This window comes from Pseudophryne corroboree, chromosome 6 (genome assembly GCF_028390025.1).
Source record: "Pseudophryne corroboree isolate aPseCor3 chromosome 6, aPseCor3.hap2, whole genome shotgun sequence".
Lineage (NCBI taxonomy): Eukaryota > Metazoa > Chordata > Amphibia > Anura > Myobatrachidae > Pseudophryne > Pseudophryne corroboree.
Genome location: NC_086449.1, coordinates 44,709,168 through 44,722,809, shown reverse-complemented (window position 1 = coordinate 44,722,809; position 13,642 = coordinate 44,709,168). Strand labels below are relative to the sequence as shown.

The 13,642-nt window shown below is 46.8% G+C and overlaps 1 protein-coding gene across 1 annotated transcript in view; it reads left to right on the top strand.

The window, feature by feature from the left end:
• The window catches only part of LOC134934807 (mucin-12-like), a 74,396-nt gene extending 61,458 nt beyond the window's left edge, over nt 1-12,938 (top strand). Inside the window, exons 4-10 of the mRNA XM_063930163.1 lie at nt 536-637; nt 2,825-2,946; nt 3,038-3,090; nt 7,574-7,716; nt 8,917-8,976; nt 10,458-10,620; nt 11,685-12,938. Of these exons, the coding sequence (XP_063786233.1) occupies nt 592-637; nt 2,825-2,946; nt 3,038-3,090; nt 7,574-7,716; nt 8,917-8,976; nt 10,458-10,620; nt 11,685-11,844 (747 nt within the window). The 5' untranslated portion in view covers nt 536-591 and the 3' untranslated portion in view covers nt 11,845-12,938. The remainder of the gene's footprint in view (nt 1-535; nt 638-2,824; nt 2,947-3,037; nt 3,091-7,573; nt 7,717-8,916; nt 8,977-10,457; nt 10,621-11,684) is intronic.
• The last annotated feature ends 704 nt before the right edge of the window (nt 12,939-13,642 follow it).

Genomic DNA, 13,642 nt, shown 5'->3' with positions numbered 1-13,642 from the left:
CTGTGGGGGGCAATGTATATCTGGCACTGTTGTAGGCAATGTATATCTGGCACTGTGGGGGCAACGTGTATCTGGCACTGTGGGGTATTCGTGTATCTGGCACTGTGGGGCAACGTGTATCTGGCACTGTGGGGCATTCGTGTATCTGGCACTGTGGGGCATTCGTGTATCTGGCACTGTGGGGCAACGTGTATCTGGCACTGTGGGGGTCATATGTGTATCTGCCCCTCCCCCATATGTGTATCACGCCCACATTTCCATTGGCCACGCCCCATATGGCATTTGTCCACACCCATTTTTTGACGCGCGCACACAGTACCTGTAAGACATTTTTTCTACTTGCACCACTGATTCTTCCCCACCACATTTTATGGGGGTCTCGCTGTCTATCGAGCCTGTGGCTAGCTGCTCCTTCTAGCGCCTCTTGGCAGAACCTTTGGGGCTCCCAGGAAAGTGCTGCTATTCACCGCTAGTCTCTCATCCACAAGTCCAGGTGTAAAGCCCATTCTCATGTCCTATCATTTTGTTTCTCCAGTAAAATGTCAACACGGAGGAGTCTATGATGGAATTAAATGCATCTGTGCAAACAATATGGAGGGCCCATCATGTGAAAACATCGAAGATAAAGTCTCTATAGGTGAGTTGGTTAATGCAGAATATTCAGGTACAGCAGAACCATCTCAGTCCTCCCCAGAAATGTACACTTATATATGATAGTAATCATTTTATTAGTGTCTTTTTTAGTGAGAAACATGTCTGTCATCTCATTACTTCTGCTAGTGTTATACAGATGGAGCCCTCCTCATCTATTCCTTTAATAGGATAAACTGAGCCAGGGCAGTCGGACTTAATCCCCTGCTGTATTGTTCTCTCTGTATTGTATTGCAGCTGAGAACAATAGATGAAAGGCTTATGCTAATAAGCCGTGGTGCACCTAGGCACAGCAGAGAAGCCTAGATGAGCAGGGCTCCATCTGTACACCTTCTTTACATAAACGGCCAAGAAATATGGCACCATCTGCGCCCGTATTGCTCAGCACCGCAACTACGTGTGTGCCAGGTGTGTCTGGCACACAGCGCAGTCGCCCCCTGAGGGCACAACGGCCACGGCTTGTAATGAGTCAAATTGACTCATTACAAGCCGCCTCTGCTGTGCTGGTTGCACCACGCTGGAGAAGCCGGAGGCAGGGGAGGAAAGCAGCAGCGCCGGAGGCAGGGGAGGAGGGAGGGGGACTGGAGCCGCAGCAGCGCTATGTAATTGGTAGAGGCGCCGCTGCAACTGTCCCTCGCCTTCTGCATTGGCTGCCCGCTGCTGTGAATGCTGGGATGCGGTTCGCTCATCCCAGCATTCACTGCGGCGGCGGGCAGCCAATGCGGAAGCAGAGAGACAGCTGCAGCTGCGCCTCTACCAATTACATAGCGCTGCTGTGGCTCCAGTCCCCCTCCCTCCTCCTCCTTCCCCCGTGCCCGGGACCTGCCAGCACAGAGGAGCCTGACTGCCAGCGGGGAGAGATGGTAACTATCTATCTATCTATCTATCTGTCTGTCTATCTCTCTATATCTATCTGTCTGTCTGTCTGTCTGTCTGTCTGTCTATCTATCTATCTATTCTGTCTGCCGTAATGTGTAGAAAGGGCACGCTGTCTGCTGTAATGTGTAAAAAGGGGGACTCTGCCGTAATGTGTATAAAGGGGGGCGCTGTCTGCCGTAATGTGTAAAAAGGGGGACGCTGTCTGCCGTAATGTGTAAAAAAAGGGGACGCTGTCTGCCGTAATGTGTAAAAAGGGGACGCTGTCTGCCATAATGTGTAAAATGGGGGACGCTGTCTGCCGTAATGTGTAAAAAGGGTACGCTGTCTGCCGTAATGTGTAAAAAGGGGGACGCTGTCTGCTGTAATGTGTAAAAAGGGGGACGCTGTCTGCCGTAATGTGTAAAAAGGGGACTCTGTCGTAATGTGTAAAAAGGGGGGCGCTGTCTGCCGTAATGTGTAAAAAGGGGCGCTGTCTGCCGTAATGTGTAAAAAGGTGATGCTGTCTGCCGTAATGTGTAAAAAAGGGGGACGCTGTCGGCCGTAATGTGTAAAAATGGTACGCTGTCTGCCGTAATGTGTAAAAAGGGTACGCTGTCTGCCGTAATGTGTAAAAAGGGGGACGCTGTCTGCTGTAATGTGTAAAAAGGGGGACGCTGTCTGCCGTAATGTGTTAAAAGGGGGGACGCTGTCTGCCGTAATGTGTAAAAAGGGGGACTGGCTGCCGTAATGTGTAAAAAGGGGGGCGCTGTCTGCCGTATTGTGTAAAAAGGGGACGCTGGCTGCCGTAATGTGTAAAAAGGAGGCGCTGTCTGCCGCAATGTGTAAAAAGGGGGACGCTGTCTGCAGTAATGTGTAATAGGGGCTCTACCTGGTGTAGTGGTGCTACTCTGCGGCGTAATTTGAATAATGGAGACTACTGTGCACCGTTATATGAATTGGTATTATTTTGTGGCCACGCCCCTTTCCCATGAAGCCACGCCCCTATCATGCATGGGGGGGTCGCCAATGCCGTTTCTTGCACACAGTGCTAAAATGGCTAGTTACGCCACTGGTATTGCTCATATTCAACCGCCATCTTTTTCCGCCACCACTGCTTCATTGTCCTTAAGATATCGCCATAATAAGAATTGCCATACAATGTGTAAGGGAGCAGTATGGCGCAGTACGAATCAGTGGGGACGGGGTCCTGCCGCTACAGTAGAGGTGTGCGCTGCTGTCTCATGTTATTCTAGTTGGTAAATGATTTTGGGCATGCTCAGTAACCGCCCTGCCTGTCTACCTCTGTTCCTATCAGGCAAGGCGGCTAACACCACAATGCTAGTGGAACTGACAGTCACTAACTACAACTACACCGCAGAGCTGGGTAATTCCGCGTCTGAACAATACAAGGAGTTTGAGACACAATTTCAAGAAAAGGTGGGTGAGGGCAACTTATATATAACTCGTGGCTCGTCAGACCGTATAGAGGAAACCTCACCTAACTCTCTCTCTCTCTCGCCTTCTGCAGATGAATTCCGTCCTTTCTTCAAACATTAGTGCTGTGAAAATCCTAGCGCTCAGGTGAGTTTGATTGTTACCTTGCAATGAAAGCAAGAAGGAATGGGAATAGATTGACTCCCCCCTTAGTTGTTCTCTAGTTCCTCCCATCCTGGTAGGGGCATTATTACAGATTGGCGAACTGCGTCGGGCAACTCCTATATTTAGACACATTCCATTGATTTGCACATTATTTACTCCATTGGATAATCACACAACCACTTTAAAAAAAACAGGGAACGGCTGTTGCTCTGTCATAATTTTCTATGGGTTCTTGTGCCAACCCTCCCATAGGGGGAGGTGTGCAGTAGCAAGCCTTCTAAACAGGCCATTTTGAGAAGTCGCCCATAGCAACCAATGATAGCTAGAAGCTGACTGGCTACTATGGCCAACTTCCCCACCTATCCTCTTTTGAAGGATTAATACACGATCGTTTCATCTCAGAATCGCACAGAACTTCGGATACACGTCCCAGAAGCCACGTCGGGTCCATTGTTGGCGGCCGGTTTCTTCCTCGAACTGCTCAGTCTCACAGAGAGACAGCTCCGGCCGTCTCAGAATAGGGCAAACAGACGCCGCAAGGCACAGATTCACATCTGTGCGTGTCCCCCGCGTGCAAAAAAAATTGCGTCTGTGACCTCACAATAGCAAATTGTCACGATCCGGATACTGAGACACCATTTCCCTTCTGGATGTACGTCCTCCATGGGCCTCTGCTGCCACTCCTGTCTTGCTGACCGCCGCGCGCAGCTGGGCGCATGTTATTCTGCTACTGCGGCCTACATCGCCAGTGTTACACCTTTCCTGTAGTACTTAATTCCCCTTCTTTGTTTGTTCATGGGCGCAGCCATGTTAGACTCCAGTCACATGACATTATTCCTCCTATCCACGGTGCTGGAGCCTTGTCATAATTGCTCAGCCAATCCCTGCTATGCAGCAGGTATAAATATCCGGTCCCAGCTCTCAAAAGATGTCAGTGCTTTCATTGTCAACAGTGTTTCCAGCTTACAAGCTTCTACAGACTTTCTCCTGCAATTCCATTCTGCAGACCAGCCTGACTTCCCTGGTGATTACACTCTGCTGTGTAACCCGACTCTCCAGTGTTAACCCCCTACAGCCTACTTTGGATTCCTGTGTTTGAACTTTTGCTTTGCAGTAATCATCCTTCATTCTTCAGTTCCTGCGCACTCCAGCTTCATTCCTCATCTTCCAGCGAACCACAGCTTCATTCCTCATCTTCCAGCGAACCCCAGCCTCACTTATTGTTTACAGGACTTTCTTCCATATTCCAGGTTACTGGCCTTTACCGATTGTGAACCTAATTATCACGTGTGACTTTATATTATTCTTTTGCACGTTATTTGACTTTTTATTTAATAAAAGCACTTAAGGAATTCCCAGTTGTCGTGGTCACGCCCTCGGGCATTCTTTGCTGCTGTCAATACGTATGTCCAGGAGTCACATAGCTCCTCCTAAATTTAAGTACCCGTCAGCCCCTACAACTGAGGCTCCCAGTCACGGCCCCCAGCCCTCAGTTGTGACAGTAAGCACTGACCCAATGGATCCAGCCGGAGACCAGGCCCAAGCGCTTAGGCTGATTCAAGAATTGGCAACCCGCCTTGAACGTCAGGAGGCTGCTGTAAGCCATGTTGGTCGCTGTCTCCAGGACCTCTCCTCCCGGCTGGATGAAATTCAAGTTGCTCTCCATGGATCAGGGGCGTCCAGTGTGCCGACTCCAGCGCCTCCGGTGGTGTCCCCACCCACCATACCTGTTCCTGCTCCCTATCTTCACTTGCCGACTCCTGCTAAATATGATGGATCCCCTAAAGCCTGCCGGGGTTTCCTAAACCAGTGCGAGATCCAATTTGAATTGCAACCCAGCAGTTTCCCTACTGACCGCATTAAGGTGGCATACCTTATTTCTCTACTCACTGGTGCCGCTCTAGACTGGGCCTCACCTATATGGGAAAGGTCTGATGTCCTGTTGTCATCCTATGCTAACTTCGTGGCAACGTTCAGACGAATTTTCGATGAGCCAGGTCGAGTGACATAAGCTTCCTCAGAGATCCTTCGACTGCGTCAGGGGACGCGAACTGTCGGTCAGTATTTGGTGCAATTCCAGACCTTGGCATCTGAAGTCTCCTGGAATGATGACGCTCTTTATGCAGCCTTCTGGGGAGGGCTATCCGAGCGTATCAAAGATGAGCTCGCTGCTAGAGACTTGCCTTTAACTTTAAACGAGCTCATTTCCCTCTGCACTAAGGTCGATTTACGGTTCCGTGAAAGGGCTGTTGAACGAGGAAGATCCACATTTCCCAGGATTCCTACTGTTTCCATTCCTCGTCAGCCATCTCCGTCTCGGGAGGAACCTATGCAGATAGGTCGCTCTCGTTTATCTCAGGCAGAGCGTAGTAGACGTCTCGCTGAGCGTCTCTGTTTGTATTGTGCCGAATCTTCTCACGTTATCAAGTCCTGTCCCAAGCGTCCGGGACAACCTCAAGTCCTAGCCCACCAAGGAGAAGGTCAGCTAGGAGTGACGAATTTCTCTCCATTTCCAAGTAACTGCAATCTCTCAGTTTCTCTGCAGGTGGCTCCGCGTACAAAGAATCTCACTGCCTTATTGGATTCTGGAGCAGCCGGAAACTTTATTACAGAGAGGTTCGTTAAGCAGTGGTCTCTTCCCACTGAGAGACTGTCATCACCGATATCTCTAACTGCCGTGGACGGCAGTAGGATTCCTGAGGCGGTGATTACCTCCAAGACCCTACCTATCCGTCTGAAGGTAGGGGACCAGCATACAGAGTTGATTTCTTTCCAGGTTATCCCCAGGGCCACCCATCCTGTGGTCCTAGGCCTTCCATGGCTACGTCTGCATAATCCTCAAGTTGATTGGAAGTCGACTCGTATCCTGGCATGGGGTCCTTCCTGCTCAGAGACCTGTCTCCAAAAAGAGCTTCCAGTTCGCATATCCTCCTACAAGTCTTCTGATGTCCCGTCTCCTCTGTGCCAAGACTCCAAGCTACAGTTTTGTCCAGGGTCACCGAATCACAAGGCTGATGCCCTTTCCCGCTCTCGGGAGCAAGAAAATGAGTCTGAGTCTACTGACAAGCATTGTATTGTTGGTCCAGTGGCGTTCTCCGCAGTGAGGATGGACTCTATGCCCCCGCCAGGGAAAAATTTTGTGAAATCGGCTTTCAGGAGGAAGCTCTTGCATCGGGCACATTCCTCTCGCTTTGCCGGACACGCGGGCATACGCAAGACCTTAAAATTCGTTTCCAGGTCAAATTGGTGGCCGACCCTAAAAAAGGACATTGCTGAATTTGTGGCCTCCTGCCCAAAATGTGCCCAGCACAAAGTATCCCGCCAGTCACCCACTAGGCAACTGGTTTCCTTGTCTGTTCCTCATCGTCCGTGGGCTCATCCCTCGATGGATTCTGTCATGGATTCCCCACTTCCAAGTTGGCACAAGTCTTCATCCAGAAGTTCCATTCCAGATGGCCAGGTAAACTTAAGAAGTGTCCTGGGGCCACTCCTAAAAGGGGGGGTACTGTCACGATCCGGATACTGAGACACCATTTCCCTTCTGGATGTACGTCCTCCATGGGCCTCTGCTGCCACTCCTGTCTTGCTGACCGCCGCACGCCGCTGGGCGCATGTTTTTCTGCTACTGCGGCCTACATCGCCAGTGTTACACCTTTCCTGTAGTACTTAATTCCCCTTCTTTGTTTGTTCATGGGCGCAGCCATGTTAGACTCCAGTCACATGACATTATTCCTCCTATCCACGGTGCTGGAGCCTTGTCATAATTGCTCAGCCAATCCCTGCTATGCAGCAGGTATAAATATCCGGTCCCAGCTCTCAAAAGATGTCAGTGCTTTCATTGTCAACAGTGTTTCCAGCTTACAAGCTTCTACAGACTTTCTCCTGCAATTCCATTCTGCAGACCAGCCTGACTTCCCTGGTGATTACACTCTGCTGTGTAACCCGACTCTCCAGTGTTAACCCCCTACAGCCTACTTTGGATTCCTGTGTTTGAACTTTTGCTTTGCAGTAATCATCCTTCATTCTTCAGTTCCTGCGCACTCCAGCTTCATTCCTCATCTTCCAGCGAACCACAGCTTCATTCCTCATCTTCCAGCGAACCCCAGCCTCACTTATTGTTTACAGGACTTTCTTCCATATTCCAGGTTACTGGCCTTTACCGATTGTGAACCTAATTATCACGTGTGACTTTATATTATTCTTTTGCACGTTATTTGACTTTTTATTTAATAAAAGCACTTAAGGAATTCCCAGTTGTCGTGGTCACGCCCTCGGGCATTCTTTGCTGCTGTCAATACATATGTCCAGGAGTCACATAGCTCCTCCTAAATTTAAGTACCCGTCAGCCCCTACAACTGAGGCTCCCAGTCACGGTCCCCAGCCCTCAGTTGTGACACAAATACTTCCTGTATCTATGTTCCGTAGACAGGAGGAAAGGCTTACAGGTTTTCTGTGTCTCTGACAGGGACAGTGGTACGAATGGCGTCTCTGTCAAACAGGAACTGCTAATGGTCATTACGTATACCAACATCAGCATCATCACGCAGTATGAAGAAAGATACTGGAAGGTCGTGGAGTTACTCAAAGCAGATCCGTGCGAAACAGACTGTAAGTACTAAGGGTACAAAGATGGGAAAACTCTAGGACAATGTAAACTCTCTGTGGGCCTAATTCAAGGCTGATTGCAAAAGCGATATTTTCCTCTAATGGGCAAAATCATGTGCACTGCAGGGGGGGCAGATATAACATGTGTAGAGAGAGTTAGATTTGGTTGGCTTATATTGTTTCTGTGCAGGGGAAATACTGGCTGCTTTAGTTTTAGACTGCAATTTAGATTTCAGTTTGAACACACCCCACCCAAATTTAACTCTCTCTGCACATGTTACATCTGCCCCACCTGCAGTGCACATGGTTTTGCCCATTAGAGGAAGATTTGCTTGATTTAAACCCTATATTTTTTTTATCAAGCGAGCACGTTCATTCCTGTGGACACGTCATTACATAAGTGGCAGTGGAACTAAACCGGTTGTAAGTGGAACTAGACAGGACTGTATCCTACTTCCTAGAATATTATACATTGCATTCTAGAACTTGGTACATATGGAAAATGTGGTAAAATTCCCCCAAACTGGATCTTCATGGTTTTCAGCCTTTTGTACATCCTGCCCCATGCAGAGCCGTCCCTAACCAATATGATGCCCTAGGCAAGATTTTGGCTGGTGCCCCCTACCACCACCGCTAGTTCTGCAGGAGATGCCTGGGATGAGTCAGATGGCAGCTCTGCTAACGTCAGGCGTTTATTATAATGTATCATATTATTTGCATTACTATGTGGCTAGGATGCACAAGCAGCTTCTGCTGATTAAAATGATATGCAGCATGCTTATATTCTATGTGCGACTGCGGCTGTATCTGCATATGAAATGCTACATTAGTGATTTCCAGGAATACACTGCAACATAGCATTTAGTATGCAGATACAGCCGCAGTCACACACAGAATACAGGCATGCTGCATATCATTTTAATCAGCAGAAGCTGCTGGTGCCTCTAAGCATACCAAATGCCCTAGGCATTTGCCTAGTTTGCCTATGCCTAAGGCTGGCTCTGGCCCCATGTCCGTCTACCTCCCTCCGCAAACTAACCCTAACTCTCCCTGGTGGTGCCTAAACCTAATTCCCCCCCCCCCCCCTCCCCGCAGCCTAAACCTAACCCCTCCCTCTCCCTCCACAGCCCTCCCCCTAATACCGGTAGTAAAAGGAGTACATTTATGAAGAAAGTGTTTTGACTTTGTCTCTTCTTCTTGCAGCTCTTTGTATCAGCAGCCAGTCTGTATCACCCACAATGATCCGTCCTCTAAGTGAAAAAGGTGGGTTTGTGACGTCCTGCTCATGGCTCATTTAGAGACTGGCAAAAATTTTAGCAATTGAGTAATATATTAATTTTAGCGACTTAGCAAATATGTGACTCCGGGTGGAGCCTCCGGAGCCTCCATTCACAGAGCAGCTGCAAGTATTATTTATTGCTAGAACGTGGATGTTCTACCATGATTTTCTCTTGGACCTGGCAGAGCAGCAAGAAAAGAACCATCCCCTTCTTCCGCAATAGCCCTGAATGTGGGCTGGGTTTCACAGGACTGGGTTGTTCAGCCACTTGCCTGGCACTGCCATATACAGAATGATGAGACCGCAGGTCGCATTACATACGGCCGGCAAGTTCTCTTCTGTTATGGAGGAAATCCATTTTGCTCAAGTGGAGAACGGACTTCCTCCTTTTGGAAGTTACGTCGGTGATCGTGGACCGAGACATCACTTCCAGTGGGCACTGGAAGTGATGTCTCGGTCCACGATCACCGACGTAACTTCCAAAATCGCACCCCAGAAAGTTTTGCGAGCGGCATACCGGGAGAGGGGGCAATCACACCGGAACTAAACGTGCAGGGAGGGGAACATAGTTTCCATACGCACCACGTCTGTCCTGATCGCTGCGTGTGGGGCGGGGCTATAATATGGGGGGGGATAAATGGGGAATGTCATATGGCACTAGGGAGGTTATGCTACCCCATCAATAATATACATTTTTTTTTAGTGGCACATGGGGAGGGGGTACTTAACTGGGGCCCACTGACACTGCGGGTGAGGGCGGGGGGGTTGTGGTGGTTGATAATTCAGGTGATATTTATGCCACTAGAGAGAATTAGCCGGCAACCTGCTCCTCCGGCGATGTCGGACTTCATTTCATCCACGCCGATTATTTGTGATGGTAGGTGGGACGTCAAGATTACAATGAGGGTCCCATGAACACATATATTATATTTTTTAAATAAAAATATAAATATATGTTTTTTTTAAAATAAAATATTAAAATATTTAAATATATCTTTCAAAATACTTTTGAAACTGTATTTTTTTTTAAATTTAAATATCTGCATAGTATGGGGGGGGGGGGGGGAATTGTCAGCTATGTGGTTAAGGGGAAACTAATCATTAAAACAAAAAACAAAACAAAAAACACAATTTCCCCAAATTTTCAAAAGGTTTTAAATATTCCAGGCTAACACCCCCTCCCCCCCCCCCCCCCAATTAAAAAAAAACTGTATACTTGAATCAAAGACTTTTTCACCACTTAACTTTTGCTTCTTTATCTGACGCAGTTAAAAAGAAACCCCACACCCACACTCCTTCCACTGTGGAAAATCCCAATAACGCCCCATCTGCCATTTCCAATCCTGCCCCCCCCCCCCCCCCCGCACAGACTTGTTAAAGAGGTGGTTTCTCAGTCCTATACACCTATAGGTTCATTGTGTCTGTGATGGTCCGTCATCTCTCCATCTGTCTCTTCTGTTCCTAGAGACCTGTGCGACAAAAATCATACCCACATTCATTCAGTTTTTCGACCCGGTGCCTGCTACAGATGGTCTGTACTGCATGTCCAGCTGTGAGCCGAAATCTCCACAATTTTATGATTGCACTGTTGGAAGATGTCAGGTACAGGAGTCCGGACCTCTTTGCTTGTGAGTACAAAGCAGACTTACTTGACCACTGTGTAGTGCAGAGTGAGTGTGACACATTCATTGTGTGTTTGACAAATTGGCCTTGACGGAACAATACTGCCCCTCCATCACCCATGTTGCCAGCTGAGCCAGGCGGACCAACATTTCATTAGTCTGGCAGGGAGAGCATGATTCCACATGAGGTTAGTGCAGAACGGCAGGCTTTTGCAGGATTGGAGCAGCAGCAATAGGTCTGATGGAATCCAGTACAGGTTTTAGCTGAGTCTGTTGTAAGCCACAGCTGGGCTAATCGCTACAACTGGTCTGCTACCTTTAAAAATGTCTTTGTTCAGTAGGTCATGGCTACTGATGCAAGCAAGTGGCCAGGTGATGGGTTGGGGGTCTAGGGTTACGTTAGGAGCCATTTGGAATCGGTACTACTTCTGCTTATTAAAACTTGAAATGTTTTGCTGCTGTTTAAAGACTGCCTGTAAAACCTGACCTGCAAAACCTGCATGTACTGTGTAACCTGCCTGTGGTGGAAAAAAGTGAGCTGGACTGTACTCTGTCTAACATTAGTTTAGAACAAATTCAAGATTTTTCAAGATTCAAAACAATGAATGGGCGTCTACTTCCATCTTACCAGATATGGGAGTCTATTTACTAAAGCCTTGGCTGGAGATACAGTAGACGGAGATAAAGTATCAGCCAATTAGCTCCTAACTGCCATGTCACAGGCTGTGTTTAAAAAACGACAGGAACTGATTGGCTGGTACTTTCTCTCCGTCCACTGATTGGCTGGTACTTTATCTCCTTCCAAGGCTTAGTAAATAGGCCTCGTTTCATCAATGTTTTTCCCACTAATGGATATTGCAAATTGTTGTGGGCCATACCACTGCTTTGGGTCGGATGGAGTCATCCATACATTAAACGTTTATACAGTACACTGCGTGTCATGTGTTGCCGGGTAAAAGAGCGCCTGCAACACTTGCGTGCCTGGGGTGCAATCTTCCCAGTGTCATCGATGTTTATTCATGTTAGTAAAATTTGTGATATACCGTAACACCCTCCTCTTCTCTCCGCAGTTGCCCGAGATCGGACCTGTACATCTACACTTATTCCAGGTGTCGAGGGGCTGTATTAATAGTGGCTGTGTACGGAAGTGTGGGAGCTGCCATTGCTGTGCTAATCATCATCCTTGTGATCTTAGGAGTCTACATATACAGAAGGAAATATTACTATTAGCAAACGTGTAATGACTACATTGCTTCTGCATTGCGTTGTACTGTATACTGAGATGGGTGCCAATGTGGCATTGAGAGTCAAGGCCGGAATATAGTAGCAAAGGGGCGATTAGGACTACAGCCCCAGGCCTCTATAGAAAAATAGGCCCATCGTCAATAACAGCATGATTAGGTCTGAGCACCCACATAGCCACAATTTCTCCACGTTTAAATATTTGTGGAGACACTGATGCTAATAGTGAATCGGATGTACACGTCCACAAGGCACTGGCCACACCTACTCAGCACTGGCCACACCCACTTTGCTTCTCACAATGGGCGCTTGATGATATCAGCCCTGGACCAAGCGGCCCTTTATCTGGCCCTGTTGAGAGACAAATTGCATTGTACTTTTTGTTGCCATCTTTCAACTGCACCTATCGTGGAAAGTGTTCATTGGCTCAGTGGGTAAGAGTCATGACTGTGACTGATCAGCCTTTTAAATTAATATCATTATGTTGTTCCCACCTCATATTCTTCAGTATTGACATGTCTGTATTCTGTTGATTGTGTGTGTAACAGCGCCACCTCATGGATGAATAAGTGTAAAGCAAGTTAAAAATTGAAACGTCAGAAATTCAATCTGTATGGTACTCATGAAAAATACAGACCTTACTTTATTGCTTTAATTGTAGTTTTATTACAATTTTGCCATTGATTCATGAAATACAGGACCGCATAGCATAAACAGCACTTTGTTTTATTTAACAGAGCAATATATATTTTTTTATTTACCACTGTACATTGCTGCAAATGTTTGTGGCGCTTTATTAATAAATGATAATAAGACTAATAGTTATAGCCTACTATTTGTATTGTAGGGGAAGATATTTTTTTCCTATTAAGTCTGTTGCAAGTAATCATATACTGTAAGCTTATATTTCAGTGTCTGATAGCACAGAACAATAGCTTGTACATAACTGTAGCGCATGTAAAATATATATGAAATGTTGTACTGTTGTAATTCCTGTCAAGTTGCAAAAACTTTGCCCAATATTTATCAATTATTAGTATAAAACAACTTGTATTTTAAATATGTGTTTTTAATGTTTATGCCTGGTTGATCTACAAAAATATATGTTTTACATAAATAGATAAAAACATGATTGAATTACTCTCTCTTTGAAAACTATACATAAGTCATATGATCCTTGAGGGGATATTTACTAAGCAGTGATAAGAGCGGAGAATTGAGCCAGTGGAGAAGTTTCCCCACCAACCAATCAGCAGCACTGTATAATTTTATAGTATTCAAATTATAGATGTTACTTCAGTGCTGATTGGTTGCCATGGGCAACTTCTCCACTGGCTCACGTCTCCGCTCTTATCACTGCTTAGTAAATGTACCCCTTAGTCCTATATGTTTAAGGAGGAGATGCACCAAGTATTGTAAAGAGCGGAGACGTGGACAAGTTGCCCAGTGCATCCAATCATCTTCTACCTATCAGTTTATAGAATGTACTTGATAAATACTACCTTGAAGCTGATTGGTTTCTATGGGCAAATTCTCAGCTCGTCCATTTCTCCATGCTTAAACTGTTTGGTACATCTCCCACTCAGGATTAAGGTTTGGCCCTCATTCAATTAGTTTGTGAAGAACAGCGCTGACCAATATTCGGAGGATTTGAACCCTACCCTTATACAATATGATACCTTCAAGGATTAACACCAAACGCACTTTCTATGTAACCCATGGATATACTCAGTGCTGCACAGGACTCTCACCCCCCATACAGTATCACGGCAAGCACGACACAGGT